The sequence below is a fragment of the Trichomycterus rosablanca genome, chromosome 22 (genome assembly GCF_030014385.1).
Source record: "Trichomycterus rosablanca isolate fTriRos1 chromosome 22, fTriRos1.hap1, whole genome shotgun sequence".
NCBI lineage: Eukaryota > Metazoa > Chordata > Actinopteri > Siluriformes > Trichomycteridae > Trichomycterus > Trichomycterus rosablanca.
In genome coordinates, this window is record NC_086009.1 from 4,618,402 (window position 1) to 4,645,579 (window position 27,178).

Sequence of the window (27,178 nt, forward strand, 5' to 3'; positions counted from 1 at the left end):
CGTCCCTCCCTCAAAAACGCTGTCAAAGATACACCCACACCATTTTGAGCTAGACTCTTGTTCCTGATCCTGGTACAGACACTTGGAGAGAAGCAAACCAACTAATCTAACTACTATGACCAAAATATGTTGGCAATCCAATGTCCACTCCAAACCAATGGGCATTAATAAGGAACACGGCTATTGTTTGTAAAAGACTCCACGTTTCTGGGAGGAGAGGCTTTTCACAAAATTTCACAAGTGTGTGTCTGTGGGAATTGTGCACCCAGTGAATCAGAAGAACATTTGTGAAGTCAGGTCATGATCACAATCACCGTTCCAATTTATTCCTAATATGGTCTGTTAGCCAGGGCTCCAACTTACTGAATTATGTCTTTTTTGGTATTCTGGGGCCCATATGGTTATATTCATTACAGAAACAGCAGTGTTTGTTTGTTTGTTTATTAGGATTTTAACGTCATGTTTTTCACTTTGGTTACATTCATGACAGGAACGGTAGTTACTCATTACACAAAACTCATCAGTTCACTCAAAATTATATTTAACACAGTCATGGACAATTTTGTATCTCCAATTCACCTCACTTGCATGTCTTTGGACTGTGGGAGGAAACCGGAGCACCCGGAGTAAACCCACTCAAACATGGGGAGAACATACAAACTCCACACAAAAGACTCAGACCACCTCACCTGGGGATCGAACCGAGGACCTTCTTGCTGTGAGGCGACAGTGCTACCCACTTAGCCACCGTGCTGCCCCAGAAATGGCAGTGAGCATTAGAGCTGAGGGGAGAGTTTGTCTGTGCTTGGTGGTGAGTACAGAATAAAAAAAAAAAGTACCTCTGTTTACACCTGGGGAAAATTAAAGCTTCATTTCATTCACTTAATCATTCATTCACATGAAATGTTTAAAACATTTAGGTTTAGTACAGTGTATTTATTATGTGATGTGTGAACCCACAGTGAGTAGATGTTGCCCCACATGCCTATTCAGCCAAAAATATCAGTGTCTACTTTGGATCTACAACAAATCACCTCATCCTCAAAGTTGTCATTAGATCATATATTATATTCCAAGCAAGTGGGAACAACCCCTAAAAAAAAAAAAAAAAAAAAAAAAAAAAAACACTAAATAAAAACTTGACACTTGTTAACCAGCCTGGTCATTTATTGAAAACCACCACTTTCAACAGTAGTCACGTACTGCTTGTTACTTGGTAAATCTAGACATTGCAAAGTCCTGCTGCAGGTGGCAGGTCAATGAAACCCACACAAACATAACACAAAGGACACCTCAAACCTGGATTCATCATTTTACACTGTTTACATTTAAACGAAGGAATATTGAACGCTTTCCAACAGTTTTCCTGGCATTTCTACAACACCACAAAGAAAAAATAAACAATAGAAGTTTAACAACGAGGTAATACAGCAACTCTGGATCGTTTGATAATTAAGCTAATAAAAGTAGTAATGGGGTTTAGATTGTGATGTTTAGCTTGAACTTAGCTGCTATTAAATCAGTAATTTAGTAGCAGCATTAAATCCAGCTAAACGATTTATCTTCCTGGGGTACTGTCTTCATATATGTTACCCAAATATAAATCTCAGAATGTGTTTACTTTTAAATGAGGAAAATAAACTTAAACACGACACTGTAAACAGATTACTTAAGGTCAGAACAAAACTTAAAATGTCAGTAATATACAAGGATGAATAAAGAAGTATACAACCAGCTTATTTATGCAACGTAGTGATCTTTCATACAAAGAACATTAAATCCAGTTAACAATGTAAATATATCATTCATGTGCATTTATAGTCGTTGGAATTTAAGAGCTGTATGATTTCGATATTTGAGAATATTTAAATCTATTCAACAGAAATCTAAAATACACCCAAAACCCACGACACGAACTACCACAATCAGAAAGCAATTATTAAGACTCCTGGCTTTAATATCTGTTATATTTAGCAATCCAACCAGTGCATCTGGCATAATAGACACTTATTAGCCACAAGTTGTGCCATGAAGAAACTTATTCAATAGACAGTGAAAGTGTACCAACTTCAGTGCATTTCTCCTGCTTAGAATTAACTTAACAATAATTTCTTCTACTATTTTTAGCTGTGTGAGTCTTTGAGACATCAAAAGTGTATCTCAGTATCGAGCTAAATACTGGCATAATGTGCAGGAATGGTATCACATTGTATCGTATATGTGATGTTTTCTAATCCATTTACTAGTAGCTTTTAAGGTGGTGGGAAGAAACTGGAGTACCTGGAGAAAACCCATGTGGATAGATACAGGAAGAACATGCTGAATTCTGTACATACAGTGACCAGAGTCGAATTTTAAACCTAGGAACAATGCAGCTTTGTGCTACTCACTCCACTGGCTGCACAGCTGTCCTGCTCCATTATGTAATTAATCATGCTGATTATGATAAGCTGTTAACACTAAGAAACAATGTAAGGACAAATAAGGCTGAGATCCAGCCTGCAGAGCAATAAGTAAATCATCCTAGTGTACTATGTTGTAAGGAGGACAAAATTGAATCAAAATTTGGTATTGGTTGATATTTTACGTTTGATATCTGCATGATAAAAAATAATTAGTAGTGATGGGCATAATTATTATTATTATGATATGATAGAATCTGTAGTGCTATTTTATAGGCTGCTTGGGTGAATACATTCAGTGTTTCCTCATTAAAATATTGAAATGACACAACTGTGGCAGTTCCTGCAACAAACCGTATCCAGCCATCAGGGTTTGGGTGTATTTAAAATGATAAGCATTTTTCTTTCACTCATCAGTGTTTTCCTGCCAGTCTGTTAGAAATTTGGACAGTGGTAACTAGTAATCGAGCTCCACCACCTCCTGTTGAGCCTCTGAGCAAGGCCCCTAACCCTTCATTGCTCAAACTTGAAACTGTACTCGGTCACAACTGTAAGCCGCTTTGGATAAAAGTGTCTGCATAATGCCACATTGGGGTTTGGTGGTAGCAGGGCTGAGAACATATCAATCATCAAACTTTCCCTCCAGGATGCTGTCGAAGGTGAAGGGCATGAACTTAAAGCCCTGACCAGTGTAGAATTTATTCTGAAACTCCACCCTGCAAACACAGAGAAACACACAGACAGAGTTTATTAGAAGAACTGTGTCTGAAAACAAAACAATGTATTATACACAGTGTATTAGTTTTTATATCTGAGTGTACTTACCAGTGTAATCTGAGAGCATGCAGGAAGGCAGACAGCCCCTCCATTATAAGTAAGATACACACTGTTAGTGTGGCGAAGACAGAAAAAATAAAAAACACACCCAGGAAGCCAGCAAAAGAGCTGGAGAAAAGACCGATGTGCATCACCATCGACCACAAGACCTCTGACAGCTCTGTGAAACAGACAAAAGAGCATAAAAAACATATACATGTAGGTTTCTCATGTTTATTGATGTGATGGTGGGATAAAAAAAAAGAGTGTGTGTGTATGTGTGTTACTCACGTGCATGAGCGAGGCTCAGGGCCCAGAGACGTAAATATGAGGCCGTGTTTGAAATGCAGCCTAAGCAGAACTCTATAGTGTGGATGGCCTGATGCACTGCTACATCTGAGAAATCAAACTAGAGAAAGAGAAAGAAAAGAAGAGAAAAAAGAAAATCATATAAAAGAGGGAAAGAAGAGAGTGAAAAAGTAAGAAAAGAAAGTAAAAAAAGGGAAAAAAATAAAACTCAGTAATAAGGAAAAAGTATTTAATAAAGATATTTAGATGAATGAATAAAATAAATAAAAGAAAAAAAGAGGACACAGCAGATGTGATCTGAGCCATTCCCCAAAACCCGATCAGAACACAAAACTAACACCAGGAGCCACATGTTCCACACTGTACAGAGAATTTGCTCATTTTATCCACTAACCTCCTGTATTTACACACTGCAAATGCCCAGCTAGTCCAAACTGATTTAACAGTGCACTTTTGCCCCCACTACGCATATTTAAACGTGTTATGTATGTTATTTAATTAGATTTTTACTTATCCCAAACACAACTCAGTCCAGTTACTTAATGATGATTTAATTAGTGGTAAAAATGCACGTTGAACTTCAGTTATGGATGTAACTATGTGCTATGTATTTTTACAGAATTTGGTCACACATTTCACATTCTGTTATGATTGTCCCTCTGCATATTTTGGAGGCTTTGGATGTACAAACACGTTTCTACGTTTCCTTGTGTAGCTAGCTGTTTAGTGTGAGTTTTCCTGCACACTGTTTATTACACATGACTCCTGGTATCTGCATGGGTATTCTGTAATACTGGCACATGATCACTTGGCACATAGCAATCTAAATCTCAATATAAACAATAATTAGCAGGCTGTTATGGCACACTTGATTGGTTTCATTTCGATGCCCACAAGCCCAGTGGAGAAGCACTGCCCATCACCGAAGCACTACCACCTCTACAACCAGATACACTCAAACCCAAAACCTTAGAGATCAATGGATTTGGGAAAAGGGATAATTTGTGCTTTCAGGCACAAATCAAACTTTTTACATGTATACACAGCGAAAAGGCGGTCTGCTCTTACCACGTCTCCGTCTGACTGCTTGAAGGGTAATCAGGGAAACACACAGGATTAAAGTTAGTAACAATGCTCAAGCATTTAAATACTAGTCCCTACAAAGGTTATTAGGTTTATAACTAAAGGAAGAAAGAGAAAGAAAAGGTTATTAATGGGAACATGAGCGTGGCTGCTTTAGCCACAACCATTATTAACATGTGCATACAACTTTGTTGCAACAGTTTGGGAAGGACTCTTTCCAGTTTTAGCCAGGCTGTGCCCCTCCTCTGTGCACAAAGTGAGGTCCAAAAGCCATAGTTTAATAAATATTTGGGACCTGCAGAGGCCTGCACTGAGCTCTAACCTCAACCCCACTAAACACCTTTCAAAAAAGCAGTGTATACATTTATCGTTTGGTTTGGGAAATATTAAATGTTGGGCTGATGGTAGATTTGATCAGCATGAAGGCCGGGGGCCAATCTAACAGCCAAACATTATGGCCAGATGACTGGGTTAAAGGATGGCTGGGCACCTGTGCATTATTTACTTGTAGAAGTGATAGCACCATGATGCCCTTTAGGAAGAATTGCCTGGGAACGTACAGAAAGTGAAGGACCTGCCACAAGACTCTTTTAGAAGTCTAGTGGAGTCCATGTCTCAGTGTGTCAGAGCTGTTTTGACAGCATGACAGACAGATGTTATGGCGTATACGGTATATACGTATATATATATATATACAGTGTATCACAAAAGTGAGTACACCCCTCACATTTCTGCAAATATTTCATTATATCTTTTTATGGGACAACACTATAGACATGAAACTTGGATATAATTTAGAGTAGTCAGTGTACAGCTTGTATAGCAGTGTAGATTTACTGTCTTCTGAAAATAACTCAACACACAGCCATTAATGTCTAAATAGCTGGCAACATAAGTGAGTACACCCCACAGTGAACATGTCCAAATTGTGCCCAAATGTGTCGTTGTCCCTCCCTGGTGTCATGTGTCAAGGTCCCAGGTGTAAATGGGGAGCAGGGCTGTTAAATTTGGTGTTTTGGGTACAATTCTCTCATACTGGCCACTGGATATTCAACATGGCACCTCATGGCAAAGAACTGTCTGAGGATGTGAGAAATAGAATTGTTGCTCTCCACAAAGATGGCCTGGGCTATAAGAAGATTGCTAACACCCTGAAACTGAGCTACAGCATGGTGGCCAAGGTCATACAGCGGTTTTCCAGGACAGGTTCCACTCGGAACAGGCTTCGCCAGGGTCGACCAAAGAAGTTGAGTCCACGTGTTCGGCGTCATATCCAGAGGTTGGCTTTAAAAAATAGACACATGAGTGCTGCCAGCATTGCTGCAGAGGTTGAAGACGTGGGAGGTCAGCCTGTCAGTGCTCAGACCATACGCCGCACACTGCATCAACTCGGTCTGCATGGTCGTCATCCCAGAAGGAAGCTGACGCACAAGAAAGCCCGCAAACAGTTTGCTGAAGACAAGCAGTCCAAGAACATGGATTACTGGAATGCCCTGTGGTCTGACGAGACCAAGATAAACTTGTTTGGCTCAGATGGTGTCCAGCATGTGTGGCGGCGCCCTGGTGAGAAGTACCAAGACAACTGTATCTTGCCTACAGTCAAGCATGGTGGTGGTAGCATCATGGTCTTGGGCTGCATGAGTGTTGCTGGCACTGGGGAGCTGCAGTTCATTGAGGGAAACATGAATTCCAACATGTACTGTGACATTCTGAAACAGAGCATGATCCCCTCCCTTCGAAAACTGGGCCTCATGGCAGTTTTCCAACAGGATAACGACCCCAAACACAACCTCCAAGATGACAACTGCCTTGCTGAGGAAGCTGAAGGTAAAGGTGATGGACTAAACCCAATTGAGCACCTGTGGCGCATCCTCAAGTGGAAGGTGGAGGAGTTCAAGGTGTCTAACATCCACCAGCTCCGTGATGTCATCATGGAGGAGTGGAAGAGGATTCCAGTAGCAACCTGTGCAGCTCTGGTGAACTCCATGCCCAGGAGGGTTAAGGCAGTGCTGGATAATAATGGTGGTCACACAAAATATTGACACTTTGGGCACAATTTGGACATGTTCACTGTGGGGTGTACTCACTTATGTTGCCAGCCATTTAGACATTAATGGCTGTGTGTTGAATTATTTTCAGAAGACAGTAAATCTACACTGCTATACAAGTTGTACACTGACTACTCTAAGTTATATCCAAGTTTTATTTCTATAGTGTTGTCCCATGAAAAGATATAATAAAATATTTGCAGAAATGTGAGGGGTGTACTCACTTTTGTGATACACTGTATATATATATATATATATATATATATATATATATATATATATTAATCTGTGTATATGTAATTGCTTTTGATATTAAGAATAGTTTGTCCAAAACGATATGCTTAATATTCTCTCGATCAATCAAGTAGAAAAAGTCATACATTTCTTTAAGTAATTCATCAACTTTCTTATAAGTAAATAAACGCTGCGTTTTTATTTCTTTTTTAATATACTGTTTACCCAATAACTTTTTTGAGTACCTACTGTATTTAATTAGATCCTAAAATATCTACTTGTGTAAACCTAAAGCCTGAGTGGGTGTTTTGTTTGCTAGCTGTTGCTGTGGTACACAGGAGCTACCAGGCAGACCCCCACTTTAGCACAAGGCTGGTATGCAGGGCAGACATGCCCAATGACTCACTGACTGGAATGTATACCAGAGAGCCACTGCTGACTGCAGAGACATCGTCCACTGAATTACTTGCCTAGTCCGGGGTGTAGTCTTTACTGGAAATTAGTGTTTATTTGGCATCAGTTAATACATAATGAAGAAATAGCGCAGTGGTTAAGGTATCACGACTCCTGAACAAGGTTACTTAATTAAGAACGTCAAGCTAGGATTACCCCAAAAATGTGCAAGGCAATGTCTATGTTATAATATATACATGTTATACAGCTATTTGCTTAATGTTGTGGTGGTGGTGGTAGTAGTTACTCATATTATGTCTTAAACACAGCAGATATGGAGAGCATAAAGACCCGAGTAACTTTAATAAGAGTTAAATCGGCCAGCGTGACGCACACAGAAACTAAAAGACTTTTTTCAAAGGGTCCATGACTAGACACTCACTGGTCACTTTATTAGGAACACCGGTATACTCGTTAATCATGTATTTATCTAATTAGCCAGCTGTAATAAAAAAAAAAAAACATACAGACATGGGCTAAGAGCCTGTTAACATTTAACAATTAACATGGTCATTCAACATCAGAATTGAGAAAAATGGGTAATTTGGAAGAATGTGATGAGGATTCTCATGTTGAGCAAAAACAAACGAACAAAAAAAATGTCCAGTAAGCATCAGTTCTACTTTGTTAATAAGTAAGGGGAATGAGGAGGAGGAACAGTCAGACTGGTTCAAGCAGACAGGAACCTCTGTACAACTGTAGTGAGCATAAAAGTTGAACTCTGACAGCAGCAGACCTTATCTGACTCCAGTTCTTATCTCCAATAAGAAATAAAAGGGCTACAACACTACCATGGTCTGACCCTTACGCTGACTGACTAGTTTATTGTGTATGGCACACTGTGACCTTCCTCTAGTTAAAAAAACCTCTGAAAATCTGTCTGAAACAAAAGAAAGTGTGTTTGTCTCTCACCTCGGGCTCTTCCTCTTCGTGCTGGGAGAGCTGATCATGCTGGATGATCTCGGCTTCATCCTCTGTGGGGCCGTTCCCAACCCGGATTCCTCCAAAGTTATGTGCGCCCTAGAGACAGATCCCACCACAGAATAAAGTCTGTGCATACGTGCCTATGCATGTGCAAGTGTAACAGACATTTAAGTGCAATAATGTAAGGCTTTACAAGGTGCTTTTTCCAGAGGTAATCTCTGCGAAGAACCAGGGTCTTCACGATGAGCATGCACGGCACGCATAGAGCAGCGATGACCACGAGAAGACACTGGATCACCATCTACAACCAAACACAAGAGTGGATTAACAGGATGCTTTTGAAATACATAATAAAGTTAACAGAGTTACGATGCTAGATCGGGGTTTTACAAACTTTTTTTTAAGTGACCAACGTTTTGTCCAAGATTTTTACCACGACCCAGACAACAAACAATGCATCAATACAATACATCACCCAGAAGGAAATGTCTGTATGTGCTTAACTCACCTGTCCTCTGTAGAGCTGTTTAAAGGTGTTGTCATTGTAGTTGAAGAGAAACATGTTGATGAAGGCTATGAGGATGCTTGGAGCTTCCATAGAGGTCTTGGCATCATATGCCGTCCACTTGTAGAAGATGAGAAGCACCAGGTAGCCAAACAGGCTGCTCATAAAGATGATTTCAGGGATGAAGCCAAGATAGATGTTCAGAGGCTTCTTAAAGTAGCTGCAGACATAAACAGACATTTTCTTAGACTATTTATGAATAAAAACATGAATTCACACATTTTACCCTATTTGCAGTTGATCAGCCGAATGACTATATTGGAACACAGTACAGTAAATTTAACTTTATTACACACTATATGCTATATGGTCAAGCATACATTTTGTACATACAACAGCATCCGCAAGATCTAAGTGTGACACTTTGTGGCTTATAATCAATGTTAGAATTCATCCTATCGGTGTGGGGTTGAGGTCCTCCACACTTTGTGCACAGTGTCAAAATCATGCCGGAATAAACAAGGGCTTTCTCTCCACTGCTGCTACAGAGTTGGAAGCATATCATTTATATTATAGAACTTATTTAATACATCTGTTAGCAATGGGTGTGGCTGAAACATCTAAACATTGTAATTATGAGGGGTGGTAGCTCAGTATTTAAGGTACTGGACTAGTAACGTACAGGACTAGTAATGAGAAGGTTGCCAGTTCAAGCCCCACGGCAGCTGGGTTGCCACCATTGAGCCCCTGAGCAAGGCCCTTAATCCTCTTGCTCAAATTGTATCGTCATAATTATAAGTCGCTTGGGACAAAAACATCTGCTAAAGGCTGCAAATGCAAATGTGTTTAAATGTTCAGCCATGTGGTGTATTTAAGAAGAATGACCGTAAACTTACACATGATTAAACAGGCTTAGACAAACTCCGAAAAGCATTTGCGTAACCCCCAAAATTACAGACATCTTCATCTTATAGGAGTTCAGAAAAGTCAGCTTGTTGGTGGCCATGTTCCAGACCTGAAATAAGAAGATGTGTTTCCATGTTTACCTTTATAGCATTAAAAACAACAAACAAACAAACAGTGGTTCAGCTAGAAATAGACTGAGCTCCAACACAGCAGAAAAGCCAGTAGTTACAGGGTCAATGCCGATCGGGTAGGGTCCTGCAAACACTCCTGGTTCGGCAGGGTCCAACTGCAGCAACCGGTTGTCCTCCAGAGTCTGAAACCTGCAGAGTAGCAACAGCCATGAACTTAAGAACTGTGTAATCCCTGGCAGTCACACTTAGCCATACAGTTCATATAAAATACTTGGTTAAACAGACATCTCACAAATACTGTGAAAGCAACAAAAGAAGTGGTTCGCGAATAAAATCAGAACTGAAATACGTTCAGTAGGGCAATCAAGGATGGTTAAAGAGTATGATTTGAATACTCACGTCCAGTTAGCATGTGTAAACATGGGTTTCACACTCCAGCTGGAGCCAAAGACATTGAGTGACTTAGAAAAGCAGTCATTATAAATGATCCCTGTGTAGATGGAAAAGACCCCCATCAGCAGAATAATGTAACGTCCTAAAAAGACCATGTTGAACATCTGTGACAGAAAGAAAGTGGAGAAACCACCAGTAAGACAGTGTGACACTATACGCAACCAAAGTAACTATTCTGTACAAATACAGGCTCTTTAGTAAGAATGTGTTATGGTAGGTGCATGAGGTAGAATCTGAGCTTAGCATGGCTCTCCGTGATTGAGAGAAGAGGATGAATAAAAATGAAATGATGGGGATGGGTGTGAAATACCTCGCTGTCATTTTTCTGTGCGCTGAGGCGGTTCTCTCTGATCACAAGGTAAAGTGCAGCACAGGTCATGAGAATGCCATGGCCCAGATCACCAAACATGACAGCAAACAGAAACGGGAATGTGATGATGGTGTAGGGAGCTGAACACAAACCAGAATAAAGAGTCTACAAGCAGATTTGATTAATGATATGATTTATAAGCACTTATCTAGAGATGAGGTCACAGTGCTGAATCTGAAACTGTTATAGGCTGTTCATGGTACAAGAACCTGCTCTTGGACAACTGATAACTTTCAGTTTCAATGCACACTTGTGGGGGTGTTTTTTTTTTTTTTTTACCCCTTTTTCTCCCCTTTTTAGCGCATCCAATTGTTCAATTAGCATCGTGCTTCCTCTCTGTCTATGCCGAACCCTGCCCTGACGGAGGTGATTGAAGCTAACCCGTATCCCCTCCGAAACACGAGCAGCAGCCAGATGCATCTTTGCCACCCACACATTGACGAGTTTGGCGCCACCTAGCGTTGCATGCGGAGAGACACACCCTAAGGGCACCCTCTCCCATCTCTGTGTAAGCGCCTCCAATCAGCCGGCAGAAAACGCAATCGCATTCTGACAGAGAGAGACCCACATCCGGTTCTTTGTCCCACCCCCCACATGAGCAACCGGCCAATCGTTGCTCATATAGCCACTCAGCTTCGAACCGGTAAAGCAAGGCTGGATTCGATACGACGCTTCTCAGAATCCAGCCCTGGTTGCAGCGCGTTTCTTTTTACCGCTGCGCCACCTGAGCGGCTTTGTGGGGGTGGTTTTAATGTTTTTGCTCATTAGTGTACACAGTCATAAGCAAAACCTCTGCATTAGATTTTAACTTATTCTAAGACAGGAGGTCTTGAACAACAACAAGCAGAAGTTTTGAAAACTAATGGAAATTCAGGTGTAAGTTCAGCTCTGCATTTCATAAAAACGCTGCTGGGGTACCTGGGTTGATCTCTCGGTAGCTGCCGATACCATAGGCATCCACAATGCTCTGGAAGCCAGAGGTGAACTTGTTGGTCTTGTTGTAGGTGGGCGGGGTCTGTTTGGACTGCATTGTGTTCAGGATGGAGGGAACAGTGGAACCACTTTTCTCCTGCAGGAGAAGAAAAGGAAGATAAAATCATTACCAAGACTTAGCTCACAATGCAGAAATTTATAAATAAATAGGAATAAGAAACTATTCTGTGTGATGCTCAGGTGGCACAGGGTTCGAATCCCCAGCTGTGCTTTTGGCTGGTCTCATACAAACATGATTGGTGTACTGGCTCGGCTGTGCTACTGCATTGCGCCCAGTGGTTATGGATAAGCTAAAACCCAGAGACCCTAATCAGAATAAAGCTTCTTTAGAGTTAAATCCATTCCTTTAAATCTAAAGTGTGTGACAACTGGCATGGCAAATAACAGCATTAAGGGAGAGGAGCTGTTTACAGCATTATCATAGCGGGTTACAATGTAGTTAGCTCATTGAGATTATTTTCCATTTATGTCTAAGAAAAGATGCATTGTTATATATAACTCCTTCTTCTATTAAAAATACATGCTTAGTTTCTCATGTTGAATTTATATATATATATATATATATATACATACAGTGTATCACAAAAGTGAGTACACCCCTCACATTTCTGCAGATATTTAAGTATATCTTTTCATGGGACAACACTGACAAAATGACACTTTGACACAATGAAAAGTAGTCTGTGTGCAGCTTATATAACAGTGTAAATTTATTCTTCCCTCAAAATAACTCAATATACAGCCATTAATGTCTAAACCACCGGCAACAAAAGTGAGTACACCCCTTAGTGAAAGTTCCTGAAGTGTCAATATTTTGTGTGGCCACCATTATTTCCCAGAACTGCCTTAACTCTCCTGGGCATGGAGTTTACCAGAGCTTCACAGGTTGCCACTGGAATGCTTTTCCACTCCTCCATGACGACATCACGGAGGTGGCGGATATTCGAGACTTTGCGCTCCTTCACCTTCCGCTTGAGGATGCCCCAAAGATGTTCTATTGGGTTTAGGTCTGGAGACATGCTTGGCCAGTCCATCACCTTTACCCTCAGCCTCTTCAATAAAGCAGTGGTCGTCTTAGAGGTGTGTTTGGGGTCATTATCATGCTGGAACACTGCCCTGCGACCCAGTTTCCGGAGGGAGGGGATCATGCTCTGCTTCAGTATTTCACAGTACATATTGGAGTTCATGTGTCCCTCAATGAAATGTAACTCCCCAACACCTGCTGCACTCATGCAGCCCCAGACCATGGCATTCCCACCACCATGCTTGACTGTAGGCATGACACACTTATCTTTGTACTCCTCACCTGATTGCCGCCACACATGCTTGAGACCATCTGAACCAAACAAATTAATCTTGGTCTCATCAGACCATAGGACATGGTTCCAGTAATCCATGTCCTTTGTTGACATGTCTTCAGCAAACTGTTTGCGGGCTTTCTTGTGTAGAGACTTCAGAAGAGGCTTCCTTCTGGGGTGACAGCCATGCAGACCAATTTGATGTAGTGTGCGGCGTATGGTCTGAGCACTGACAGGCTGACCCCCCACCTTTTCAATCTCTGCAGCAATGCTGACAGCACTCCTGCGCCTATCTTTCAAAGACAGCAGTTGGATGTGACGCTGAGCACGTGCACTCAGCTTCTTTGGACGACCAACGCGAGGTCTGTTCTGAGTGGACCCTGCTCTTTTAAAACGCTGGATGATCTTGGCCACTGTGCTGCAGCTCAGTTTCAGGGTGTTGGCAATCTTCTTGTAGCCTTGGCCATCTTCATGTAGCGCAACAATTCGTCTTTTAAGATCCTCAGAGAGTTCTTTGCCATGAGGTGCCATGTTGGAACTTTCAGTGACCAGTATGAGAGAGTGTGAGAGCTGTACTACTAAATTGAACACACCTGCTCCCTATGCACACCTGAGACCTAGTAACACTAACAAATCACATGACATTTTGGATGGAAAATGACAAGCAGTGCTCAATTTGGACATTTAGGGGTGTTGTCTCTTAGGGGTGTACTCACTTTTGTTGCCGGTGGTTTAGACATTAATGGCTGTATATGGAGTTATTTTGAGGGAAGAATACATTTACACTGTTATATAAGCTGCACACAGACTACTTTTCATTGTGTCAAAGTGTCATTTTGTCAGTGTTGTCCCATGAAAAGATATACTTAAATATCTGCAGAAATGTGAGGGGTGTACTCACTTTTGTGATACACTGTATATATAGACAGGCTGGGTATAGACAGACAGATTCTACAAGTGAATAGGTAATCCACTTAAAAACTGCATATCTAGAGGTTAATACAACAGAGAACTTTGAGCATTGTGGGTTGCAAAATAATGGAATCCTGCTGTCCCTGACCCACTGACAGTAATGTGTTATGGCCTGTATCACTGTTTTTACTAACTGCCATCTAGAAGGGTATTTAGAACTGCTTCTAAAACTGCTATTTAGAAGGGCTAAATGCGTTCAGCTTGTCCTTCATAAAAAGTGTGTTCGGGAATAACTGTTGCTTGCTGAAATGCTGAAGTTGAACAATTGAACGTCAAGCAGTCCGGCGGCTTCTGGTTAATTTGAACAGACTGTCTGAGATGAAGTGTACAGTTTTAACAGGAGCCACATTTAAATCCTGTTCAGTGTGACATCTGATGACAGTAGGAATGTACGTCTTGATTGCAAACAGCACCACATGTTTACAATATGGATTAGATTAAAGAAATGAATTAAAATGAAATGTCTTTGTAATATTATACTGTAGCTGGCAGGTTTAATAATTCATACATAATTCATACATCATTAAAATCATTTATTTGTTAAGTGTAAGGATTCCCATGAAACACAATATTTAAAATTATGTAACAGTAAATACTGGAAAATAAAACACTTGTCATGTTTAGCAATTTGTTGCTGTTGTTAAACCTTGTTCTTGTACCAACATTTATACCAAAAGAACTTTGAACTTTTCTGCCATGTGCTTAGATTTATAAGTATAAAGAATTAATAACTAACAGTTCAGGCTCTGAAATGACTAGAATGTCAGTGGTGGGCAAATTTACCCAGTGGTCAGTGGTGTCTTGCAAATATACCCTAAATATAATTATTTTATATTTTCTATTCAGTCTGCCCGCTAATAAGCCTAAGTTCTGTCAAATCAACAGTATAAGCAATAATGTGTGAGAAATAAAAAATTGCTGTTTGAGATGTTTAAGAAAGGAAAACAAAGCTTTGCTCATTTTAAGTGGCAAACAGTAGATGCCGTGTGTGACCAGTTAAATATTTGTGTAATCCCAGGAAGAAAAAAAATCATGCCTTCATTTTTCTGTTCCTGCATAATTTTAAAATTCAGCAAACTGAGTCGTGTACAGTCAGCAGTGTGTGTGTGTGTGTGTGTGTGTGTGTGTCCAGACTGCTTTATTTGCGGTTTGTGTCTGTTAAAACGGTAAAGATGTGCCCTTGGCGTTCCTCTAAGTCTAAAGAGTGCTTGAATAGGAGCAAAATGAAACTTTCAGTGCATACAGTGTATCACAAAAGTGAGTACACCCCTCACATTTCTGCAAATATTTTATTATATCTTTTCATGGGACAACACTATAGACATGAAACTTGGATATAACTTAGAGTAGTCAGTGTACAACTTGTATAGCAGTGTAGATTTACTGTCTTCTGAAAATAACTCAACACACAGCCATTAATGTCTAAATAGCTGCAACATAAGTGAGTACACCCCACAGTGAACATGTCCAAATTGTGCCCAAAGTGTCAATATTTTGTGTGGCCACCATTATTATCCAGCACTGCCTTAACCCTCCTGGGCATGGAATTCACCAGAGCTGCACAGGTTGCTACTGGAATCCTCTTCCACTCCTCCATGATGACATCACGGAGCTGGTGGATGTTAGACACCTTGAACTCCTCCACCTTCCACTTGAGGATGCGCCACAGGTGCTCAATTGGGTTTAGTCCATCACCTTTACCTTCAGCTTCCTCAGCAAGGCAGTTGTCATCTTGGAGGTTGTGTTTGGGGTCGTTATCCTGTTGGAAAACTGCCATGAGGCCCAGTTTTCGAAGGGAGGGGATCATGCTCTGTTTCAGAATGTCACAGTACATGTTGGAATTCATGTTTCCCTCAATGAACTGCAGCTCCCCAGTGCCAGCAACACTCATGCAGCCCAAGACCATGATGCTACCACCACCATGCTTGACTGTAGGCAAGATACAGTTGTCTTGGTGCTTCTCACCAGGGCGCCGCCACACATGCTGGACACCATCTGAGCCAAACAAGTTTATCTTGGTCTCGTCAGACCACAGGGCATTCCAGTAATCCATGTTCTTGGACTGCTTGTCTTCAGCAAACTGTTTGCTGGCTTTCTTGTGCGTCAGCTTCCTTCTGGGATGACGACCATGCAGACCGAGTCGATGCAGTGTGCGGCGTATGGTCTGAGCACTGACAGGCTGACCTACCACGTCTTCAACCTCTGCAGCAATGCTGGCAGCACTCATGTGTCTATTTTTTAAAGCCAACCTCTGGATATGACGCCGAACACGTGGACTCAACTTCTTTGGTCGACCCTGGCGAAGCCTGTTCCGAGTGGAACCTGTCATGGAAAACCGCTGTATGACCTTGGCCACCATGCTGTAGCTCAGTTTCAGGGTATTGGCAATCTTCTTATAGCCCAGGCCATCTTTGTGGACAGCAACAATTCTATTTCTCACATCCTCAGAGAGTTCTTTGCCATGAGGTGCCATGTTGAATATCCAGTGGCCAGTATGAGAGAATTGTACCCAAAACACCAAATTTAACAGCCCTGCTCCCCATTTACACCTGGGACCTTGACACATGACACCAGGGAGGGATAACGACACATTTGGGCACAATTTGGACATGTTCACTGTGGGGTGTACTCACTTATGTTGCCAGCTATTTAGACATTAATGGCTGTGTGTTGAGTTATTTTCAGAAGACAGTAAATCTACACTGCTATACAAGCTGTACACTGACTACTCTAAGTTATATCCAAGTTTCATGTCTATAGTGTTGTCCCATGAAAAGATATAATGAAATATTTGCAGAAATGTGAGGGGTGTACTCACTTTTGTGATACACTGTATGTTGTTCTCAAATACTTTCTAATAAATTTAACACACAGGATTTTTCAGGGATCAAAGCACTTCCACACATAAGCAGCTGATCAGAATCATGTGTATTTTCATGCTACTTGCAAGAGATCAGACAACTGGCAAATAAACACTTTGATATCAGAGCGCTCGTGAGTCATCCTTCCAGCATGTGGGCATTCCAATCTAACGGTCAGTCCAGCGCCTGTGTGTGCAAGTGTGAGTGTGTTTATTAAGCAGGAGTCGCTCCATGTGTGTGTTTGAATATGTGCTCCCATGTGTAACCACACCCTGGATGCAATGTAAATGTCATTTCACTAATGACTGAATACAAGAAATCAAACAGTAACAAAGTTTAATGTGTCAACGAGCAGTTTAGTGCTTAAACTAAAAACCCAGTTTCTAAGATTTTGTAAAAATAGTCATTCAGAGGGCTAGATTAGATGGTTGAGATTAGATCTTTTACATTTGTGCTTTTTATAGTTCATATGTGTTCTGAATAACCGCAGCTCCTTACGTGCTGAACCGTTTTAACCTCAAATCTACCAAACCATTAAATCCCTGACCACACCCATTTATACAACTGACAGCTTAATGATTAGGTATAAGCCTGAATTCTAGAGGTTTTGTGTTATATATGAAGTATAACATAAGGTGTGTGTACGTTTGTGTGTGTGATCTTACCGTTCCCCTGCGCAGGGCAAGCTGAATTGAGTCTAGGTCTGATACGGGACACCAGATTTCGGCAATCAGACACTTCTGTGTGACATCAATATTGCAAAGATTTAGCGTGTGGTAAATGGCCTTCATCTTTCTCACTTTAATAAACCAGACACGAAGAGTCTTAGCGGCAGCTTGCAGCACACGCTGTCTGTGATCTTCCGTCTGATTTAGCACCTATAAAAACACAACAAAAGGGATTTGAATTATCTAGAGCAATCTATGCAAGACACAAAGTACCTTACTTTACCTTAATGTTACCTTTTTTGGTTCAGTGCAACATACTGAAACTATAAAACAGTACATATTGCATGTGTACATTTAAAAGAGGGTGCTCGGATGGCGCAGCAGTAAATTACACTAGCCCACTACCACTGGGATCCTTGGAGGACAGGGGAATGGCTGAGGCCCTGCTATTGAGTGGCATCATGTTCTGATTGTGCTGGTGCATTGTGCTCAGCAATTCTGGGGAAACCAGACCCACAGAGGCCTTGACCAGGTTAAAGAGATGGTATTAATAAATTTTAATGAGAACAAAAGACCACCTTAAAAGTGTAAAACAAGGTTTCAGTCAGCTATAGGTAGCTCCTCCATAACAAAAATACTATCCATGATTGCCTTGATCCTGTGCAACATTCAGGCCACTGTACGGCAGCTCACGCTCCATGTATGGCTGTATAAGACACTCCAACATGCTCATCTGGGCTGAGTCAGAATAAACAGTAGAGTGCAATGAGGTGCTATTTTAGGGAAAAGAATCTCCCTATAGACCCTGATGAGAACAAGGGATGGTGCCAGCAGATCGACATATGTTGGGCAGCTCCAATGCCAGTTTTAATGCAGCATGAGCAGTATGGTGAAGATATCATTTGGAAATTCTTAAACAAAGATATTGAACATAATATTTAGTTTTATATCAAACTAGTCCTACTTACATGAGCACAGGGAACTCACCAACTGTACAAGGGTATCTAAACCTTCAACTTTACAAAGTCGGATATATAAGATAAATAAATGGTTGTGGAAATACAGTATAGTTCTACAATATAATTTCAAACGAATATATAGCACTTGATATTAGCACGACACCATGCTACATTACTACTAAGCCTTTAGTAAGTTGACATTTACCCCCCCCAAAAAAATTATATATGACTAGCATTCAATCAGATTCGTCTATATTGCATTCTGTGGCATGTGGGGTGTGTTTAAGGCAAAATCTGTAGAGAGAGGCGGATATTGGGGTCTGAACGTAGGTGACAAGTGAGTGGGTTCACCTGGTATACATAATGAATCTGTCTATTTAACCTGTGTCTATGTCTCCTTGGGTCGCCTCCTTTTGTCTAAGTTTAGTGTGAAAAGAAACTGTTTACAATCATATTTCATGAAAGTAAATGAAGGAAGGTAAAATAATAAAACACAAAGAAGATCAATCTGACTGGGTCTATAAAAACTGTAAAAGAACTTCAGGTGGCATAAAGATGTGAGTACAAAAGACAGTGCTAGTGCCTCCCTCAGTACCACACACTCAGACGTAGTGTGTAGGCGGCATGTGTGAATGTGTGGGTAACATCATCTGTGTGTATGTATGCAGGATAGCAGGAGGACTGCTTGTGTAGGCATGTTCACTATGTGTATGGACTGCAGTATACAGTGCACACCCAAATACATTAACCTTTTACTTTCCAAAAAAGGCCCTCAGACAAACTCATACCCGGGACATTATTATCCCATTAAGACCGGTCCCAGGAGCTGGCATCTCTAACTCATAGAAGAATGTCCTGGTCACAACAGGGTACTAACTCTATTGTTACATGATATGGTAACACCTAAAAGGACCTAATTTAGTCCTGGCATCCCTGAAAAATTGATCCAGATTTAAAGATTGAGAATTAACTACGCCTCAGGCTGTAACCTTCCACAATCCAAAAAAATGCCAGTTTAAACCTATTTTCAATTTTCAGTTACAGCTTTACCTTGAAAAACTGATTGCAGATCTGTAAAACAGGCCAAACACTAAGCGTCCATGGTGATGTTTGCTAGTCTAATTAGAACACCAGGGGCAATTTTACAGGACAGATCGATCAAATTCGGTCTGATTATAGAGCACAGAAGCAGCTTCATTACGCCAATCAGGCTAAGCATTCTAGTAGGTCGAACTCTGACGTGTGTAATTAATGGTATTGATTTATTTTCATGGTCAGATCAGCATTTCACTCTATGAAGTCATTGGCCTAGACACTGATTTGCGCAAACACTACTAAACGTGTAATTGTTTTATTACAGAACTAATCTAGAGTGAAGTGAGAACAGTATGGTATGTTTCAATGGAAGGCACCACTTGCATAGGTAATATAGCTAGCTATTTATATACATATATACATATGCAGGGTTTAACCCTTGCCATTTCTCTATGTGTACTGAACATGATCCTCAGTATAGCTTTGTACAGAGACCCACCACAGACAGGTGATAAGAAGCAGCCAGCACCCGTAAGTTGGAGTGGGCACATGATAATCTCCTTGGCCAGAAATGGGTGGTGCAAACTGCAGCTAAACAACAGTGGGGAGTTTAAAACAACTCGATTTATTATGCCAACATGTGTGCTTTTGTCTTTCTCACCATCTGAAGGTCATCAATACGAGTGTTGACTCCTGCTGCCATTTCCTTTCTTTCTTGTGGGGTCTCTGGGCAGGGGTACAGTGAAGCCCGAAATCTACAGATAAACACACAAGTTTCAGAGAAGCCTGCAGGTTGCTGTATATTTACGTGATTAATGAAATGGGGTGCATATATGAGTCCAGCTACCCTTCACAGATCTTCTTCACCCTGTTCTTCAGCTGATCTCCCTGAAAGAAGATGATGAAGACTGACTTGTGCACCTGGTCTCCCTGAAACCAATCAAACCACAGAAAGGCAGCCATCAATAGCAATATGTTTACTCAACATAAAATCGACTGATTTGCTCTTTGGTGCACTCACGGTGACGGGGTCTTCCAGAGGTTCCTCGATGTCCGCTTGGCGCAAGAACACGTTACCACGACAAACTCTCCACAACATCCTTTCAAAGGTGGGAATCCTCTCTCTGCCGATCACGCCTGCCACAAAGCTGCAAATATACAGCAGTGTTTAATAATGTAATGCATGTGTTTTAGTATTTCCCCAAGCTGTAAATACATCAGTAGTGATTTTATGTCTCCTAAAGTAACAGTTTTTGCAATTGCATCCATCTCTGGATGGTTTATCAGCATACCCAAGCCGGAGAGGAGCCCGTCCAACCTCATTCGGGTCCAGCAGAGTGGATGACTCCTCCATTAGAGCAGGGTCCTCCATCTGCAAAAACAACTAAATTGGTATCCAGAAATCGTTGACGTTCAGGAATCTAAAAACAAATTGCTTTTGGGCCAGATTTTTTTTATATGCTTTATTTTCTAAGTGGTTCTAGATTTTCCTTCACACTGGTCGTAATTCTAAAGCATCGTTGCGCTCATATACTTATAAATATGAAGTAAATGTAAATATAAATTTAGTATTTTAACATTAAATGTAGTCGTTAAATGTAGTTGACCCCAGTCAGGAGTCACCTTGGCGGATAACTCGTCTCCACCTTGCCCTGTCCTCCTCTGTTACCCCAAACACCTGCATGTCCTCCCTAATGGCATCCATAAACCTCCTCCTTAACCTTCCTCTCCTCCTTCTGTCTGGCAGCTCCATCCTCAACACCCTTCTTCCGACAGAACTTTCATCCCTCCTCCACACATGCCCAAATCAAACACGCCTCCCTAACTTTATTTCCAAAACATCCTACCCGCATTGTCCAGAACTGTGTACTTTTTGAATGTGTACAACATACTTAAATAGAAACACCTGTACACATGATCACTTACAGTATCGTCAAATAGCGCACAACCATACTAACACTAATCAAGAGCTTCAGTTAATGTTTACATGTAAGAATGAAAAAACACACGTGATCTGAGTGGCCTTGTTTTTAAGCTTAAGGTAATGCTTATGTGTCTGTTATGTATGACTAGTAAATGATTCAAAGATATCAAACTAACTGACCGTTAAGAGAAGCAGCACTAGCCTATAAAAGAGACGATAACATCAAAGTTCACCTGAAACGAGTGGCAGGGAGGAGGGCGGGCATACATTTCTAACAATTTCTTCTAAAGGAAATCTAAAAAAAATGTAGAAGTGTAGAACCTCATTGAAGAATTGCTGTGTGCGCCGAAGGATGTGCTTGAGTTCACTCAATTCCAGAAAGTTTTTCTTTAGAGCTTCCTGATTGGTGTTGATCTCCTTCAACTCATTTTCCAGCTTCTCAAATGTAGCCTGCACAAAGAGGGTTCAAATAAAGATTTTTAATATCAGACAGTCGTTTTAGACATTGCAATAATTCACGTTTAACCAATCCTTGCAATGTTTGCCAGGGCTCAGAGTTTTATCTAATCGCTGAAACATCAGTTAAAATGAATTATGTGCACAGCTATGCTATTAATGTATGTAAAAATATTTTACATTTGGACATGATTCTTTTTGCTGAAGATACAGAAAACTGCTTAAGGGTTTACATAAAAGGCAGGGAAAGAAAAATCAGCATTTTAAAAACTTAATTCTTCAATTATGCTGCTTTATTTTAGAAGTTTAGTGAAGGCAGTTTTTTTACCTTAAGACAAAACAGTAAAACTGCACATAAGCGATCATAGCAAATCAGTAAGACAATTAGTTTTAGGTTCAGGTAATTTGACGAAGCATTTAATTAGAAAGCCTAACTTGCGCAGTTGAAATATATTTATTATGAACTTTATAGAGGTTTTTGTGTAGTGTTGCTGATAATTTTACATTCTGGGTTCTGATTGGAGTAGAATCAGATAGCACTATGACCAAACTAAGCTAATAAAAAAACAACCCAGGCTTTAATAAAAATTTAAAATAGCAAGAGATCTGAAGTATTGATCCAAAGAGGCACAATTATTTTTGAAGAATTGTAAAACAATAATTTGAATGATCTTGTAGGAGCAGCATGTAAACCCTGCTTAGATTGTGCATCAGTTGAGTGAGCAGCTACATGAGCAGATGAGCGTGGAGTCACATGAACTGAAAGTTCTCCTCTCAGTATGTTAAAGCACTTAACAGCACTATGTGGTATTTCAGTGAAGAGGTCAGCAGTACACTTCACACGAACAGTAGAACGTTTGTCACAGATATTGCTGAAAGTGCTTTAGAAAAAGTCTCAGGAAGTGGAAGTGAGTTCTACAAAATCTGACAGGCAAGCAAAAACATTAAACTGCTTTTTACCTCCAAGTCAATCATGTCCCGCGGAATGGGGACCTCTGGGTTTTCCCCCGTGTCCACAATGTGTATGTCGGCCTTCTTTATCTCCTTTTCCACAAACCCTAAGGAAAATAAAGAAAGATCAATATACATTGTCAAGAGAGATGGAGAGATCATCTCCATGTGTTTTGTGTTCTCCACATCTCGTATGATGCATGTTGTGACTCACTCAGTTTGCGGTCCATCTCTTCGCAGCGGCGCACTTCATTCACAAACTTTCTCTGGAAGACGTTGACATCAGGGTTCAGCTGTGTTTGAGATACAACAGACGGGATGAAACCAGTAAGATAAAATACATCGTATACAACTATCAAACCATCCCATGTAGGTGATTTATGTGTTTTAGACACTGTCATGGCTTGTTAGATTAAGAAACATTGCACATCTACAGGCATTCAAATTGCTGAATTAGTGTAACAGGGCTTCTCCTGTTGACCCATGAAATTAGAGACTGGATACATATTTATTTGCTATTTACTATTTTCCACAGAAATGTAGAATGTGCATGTTGTGCATGTGCTTTGTTAAGTACTCACATCTCTAAACTGCACCATACCGATCTCACCAAGCTCGCTAACACAGCAGTAGGCCGACTCAGACTGCAAAAAGAGCTGAGCTAGAGTCATCTCCTCGCTGCGGAACAGCTCCCCCATGGTGGGCTACTCTACAGCACAACAGAGCAGCCGAGAACACCTGAGACGCAAGAAGTGTGTTGGCAATCTTGATTAATTGGTCCAGAAACACATATAAAGCTTAAATATGTGACAGTAAAACCATTAAACAATGCTACACAGATTTAAGATTACTCCTGCCTAAATATTTTACAGCTATATAAAGAACTTATTTAATCTGATATAGGGATGTTAATGAACAACCGTCCAGACTACTGATTTAAGACAGGTTTGCGTATTGATTCATTTAGTGAAAGAGCGCTGTAATATAACTTTAACTCAAATTTACAGGAGTGATAAAAGTAATAATACACATTTTGAACACCTGTCTGCATGCTGCCTAAAATATTACATGAAATTCAAATGTCACATCCATAACAGTAGAACTAACCTGCCCTTCAAATGCCTCTAAAAAAATCCACCTTCCCCCTTGAAATGCACGGATTAGAGAGTAATCTGCATCATGTGATCCCCTCCCTCCAGAAACTCCCTTCCCTTAGTTTTACAACAACCGTGGGGCTTACATTTCACACTGATGCAAATTTGATGAGCTAGCTACAGTTGTAAGAGAAACCGCTTCTAGTCCCCTAATGGAAAACCGGTAGCTTGTTGCATAATTTAGTGAGCGCAGTGTGCTTTTCCCAAACTCTATTAATCAACTTAATGTAAGGTAAAACAGTCACTATACACATATCACAATACTATTTTAGGTTATCTAGTACTCAGTGTTGTGAAGCTGTGCAGTGCAAATATAGGGCTGATGTTAATATGTGCATATTATCTAAACTAAACTGTTAGGTGTTAAAAAGTAAAATAATCAGTATCAGTAAAGTTTTGTGTTTTGCCAGGGTCTGTGCCATGATGTGCTAGAAAACTTAAGCAAGAGTTAAAGATCTCTGTCATCAGAACATCTGTCAATTTCTATTACTAAGCAGAGTGACACCACAAAACAGGAATTCAAATATGCTGACCTATGCTATCTGAATAAAACACATAAGCATTTATCTGTCCTCATCAGTGACTATTCTCTGCGCTGTAATAACTAGTATGTTGTACTGGTAAGGGTGTATCAGACACAGCACTATCAACTAACAAGCAAAAACGACCCAGTACAACAAATACAACCACGTCATTTCCAAGCAGGTGCCATTAAAGTGCTGAAACTGATCAGGAAATTACCAGGTACTCCTTTTTAGTGATGCACATCAGTATACATGTTATTACAGTTATTGACTGATAGTCAGGAAACACGACTGAGCAGATGCTATCTGGAGCATCTAAGTGGGGCATTCTGAGAACAGCAGTGACAATAACATGGTGAAACTGTGTATGTGGCACTGTTAGAAATGTATCGTGGCAGCTGTGTTGCGAGGGCTTTAGAAACCGCAGTCATGCAACGGGCTGAGAATCGTCTGTAATATTCTCAAGATAAATAAACAAATGAAATGTAAGATCACATACAGTACATATGTCCATACAGTTGGCCGTCTAATCTTTGAATGATAAAAAAAGATATTTACATGTCATGACAGCCAAAAAATTGTTAGTAGTTCTTGTCTGTTCTCTACCCCTAAACCATAAATTCCTGTTACAGACAATGCTGTTGTGCTGTTTTACTTCTCAACCATAGGACCAGTCTGCTTTTTGGCTTCGATTATTAATTAATTCAAATATTTCCTTAGTGTATAACTTATAAGCACAATAATTACAATGTTAAATGTTTTAACTTTTAAAAGTGCTTAGCTGGCACAGCAGTAAAGTATGCTGGCCCACTACAGCTGAGATCAGGGATCAAGGAATCGAATCTCAGTGGTGCTACATACATATCACTAGGGCCAGTGATAGCTCAGTGGTTAAGGTACTGGACTAGTAAACAGAAGGTTGCCAGTTCAAGCCCCGCCACCACCAAGTTGCCACTGTTGGGTCCCTGAGCAAGGCCCTTAACCCTCAATTGCTCATCGTGTTCAGCTCATTGTGTAAGTCGCTTTGGATAAAAGCGTCTGCTAAATGCTGAAAATGTAAATGTAAATGTACATAAATTGGCCACCATGTCTGCTGGGTGCGGAAATGACTGGACCAAGTAGGTGGGGTCAGGGGCGTAGCACCAAATTCTGGGCCCTATGCACAAGCAGTGCCCATGAACATTCCCCCCCCCCCCCCCCCCCCCCCCCCCCAGTACAGACTCATGACATTGCGAGATTTTTTTACTTCTAAAACTAAAGCAATTCATTTTTCACCCACGGGAGACAGATTGAATTATTCTCACTGACCACGCTCACACGCACGTTTAATGTTATTCAGTTCCGTTTGACAAAAAAACCCCTTAAAATAGAGCTAACAGCGAAGATAACCGGTTACAAAAGCAGCGACCGCTGTTATAGGACGTGTTTGTGTTCAATACTCTGTTCACAGTGTCGATACAAGTGATTCAGGAGTCGACTCATTTTAAGCTTCTTTTCTCAGTCATCTCTCCGTGTTTACTGTTATAATAAATGATGCGGTTGTAAATAAACACCAAATACTACAGAACATTCTGTGTGACTCGCTTACATTATAAAGCTCGGGCTTAATTATACTGGTTATTACCACAGAGCGGGAGCCGACTCAGAGTCGTTTACGATGTACAGTATGTGCTGATAGAATCGGCTCAGATGGGATCGGACTGTATTATCTTTTTAAAGTAAATATTTCAATCAGCAGAATCGCATCGCATGTATGATGTGCACAACGTTAATGACGTGCGTTTATTAATGAACGTTAACGTTAGCTTGTCAGAAGCTTTCTCAATGATGTCTGTGCGGTGTTTTTTTTTTTTTTTACAATTAGTGATGGCAACCCAAGCAACTGTTCCACTGCACTATTTTACACTAAAAACTACACTATCCCATAATGCTCCAGATTGCATCATTCTAAATAGGTATCGGTATCGGCGAGTACAAAAATACATGTACTTGTACTCGTACTCGGTTGGGAAAAAATGGTATCGATGCATCCCTAATCGTGAGTGAATATCGTTATCGCAAAAAGATCCCAAAATATCGTGATATTATTTAAAGGCCATATCGCCCTCCCCTACTGCCAAGTATACTACATTAATTCAATTATTTTAATGCTTACAAGTAACTCATTATTCGGAGACCAATATATGTGGTGAATGTATGTATATGTATACATACGAAGCAAAATAAGATAATTTAACTAATAATAAAAACAATAATAAAAGAGTAGAACTGTGATAAAGCAGGAGAGCTGTATAATTTTACCTGGAGGCTAACATGCTAATTGAATGAGCTTGCTTCCTGTCAACTCAACGCAACAAGTTGGTTTGAACAAGCTTCCCGCAAAAGTAACAAAAACTTTATTGAACAAATATTATAACTAATAAAGTAACACAGAACATCTAAATTAGAACAATTTAATGCAGATAAATGTGTTGTGGCTGGCAGTACCAGGTTAGTTAAGTGAGCTAATGCTAATACATCACTGCGAATAAGTTGCTGCTGTCTCCTCGAGCTCATTTCAAAGCTCCGTTGAAACACAAACAGGCGCTTCAGCAGCCAGAATAATGTATAATAATGAAATCATTTACTGTTAACATGAGTTTAAAACTATAAAACATGTTGTAACTCACAGTGCGAGGCGATAATAGGTGAATTAATCCTCTATCTCTGCTCCCACACACCGCAGCGCTCCCTGTATCAGCTGATCTGC

General features: G+C 40.5%; 1 protein-coding gene across 1 annotated transcript; it reads right to left on the bottom strand.

Annotated features, from left to right (window-relative positions):
• Nucleotides 1–1,146: 1,146 nt before the first annotated feature.
• On the bottom strand, nt 1,147–27,178 carry atp6v0a1a (ATPase H+ transporting V0 subunit a1a). The gene is made up of 21 exons (XM_062984839.1): nt 27,099–27,178; nt 23,333–23,489; nt 22,966–23,044; nt 22,761–22,858; nt 21,666–21,794; nt 20,713–20,792; nt 20,442–20,568; nt 20,268–20,350; nt 20,082–20,175; nt 17,424–17,636; nt 11,553–11,703; nt 10,575–10,714; nt 10,211–10,368; nt 9,910–10,000; nt 9,671–9,789; nt 8,778–8,994; nt 8,463–8,570; nt 8,258–8,365; nt 3,510–3,627; nt 3,228–3,399; nt 1,147–3,118 (listed from the first exon to the last, which is right to left on the bottom strand). The coding sequence occupies exons 2-21, from the start codon at nt 23,447–23,449 to the stop codon at nt 3,025–3,027; spliced, it is 2,496 nt and encodes an 831-aa protein (XP_062840909.1). The 5' UTR covers nt 23,450–23,489; nt 27,099–27,178; the 3' UTR covers nt 1,147–3,024.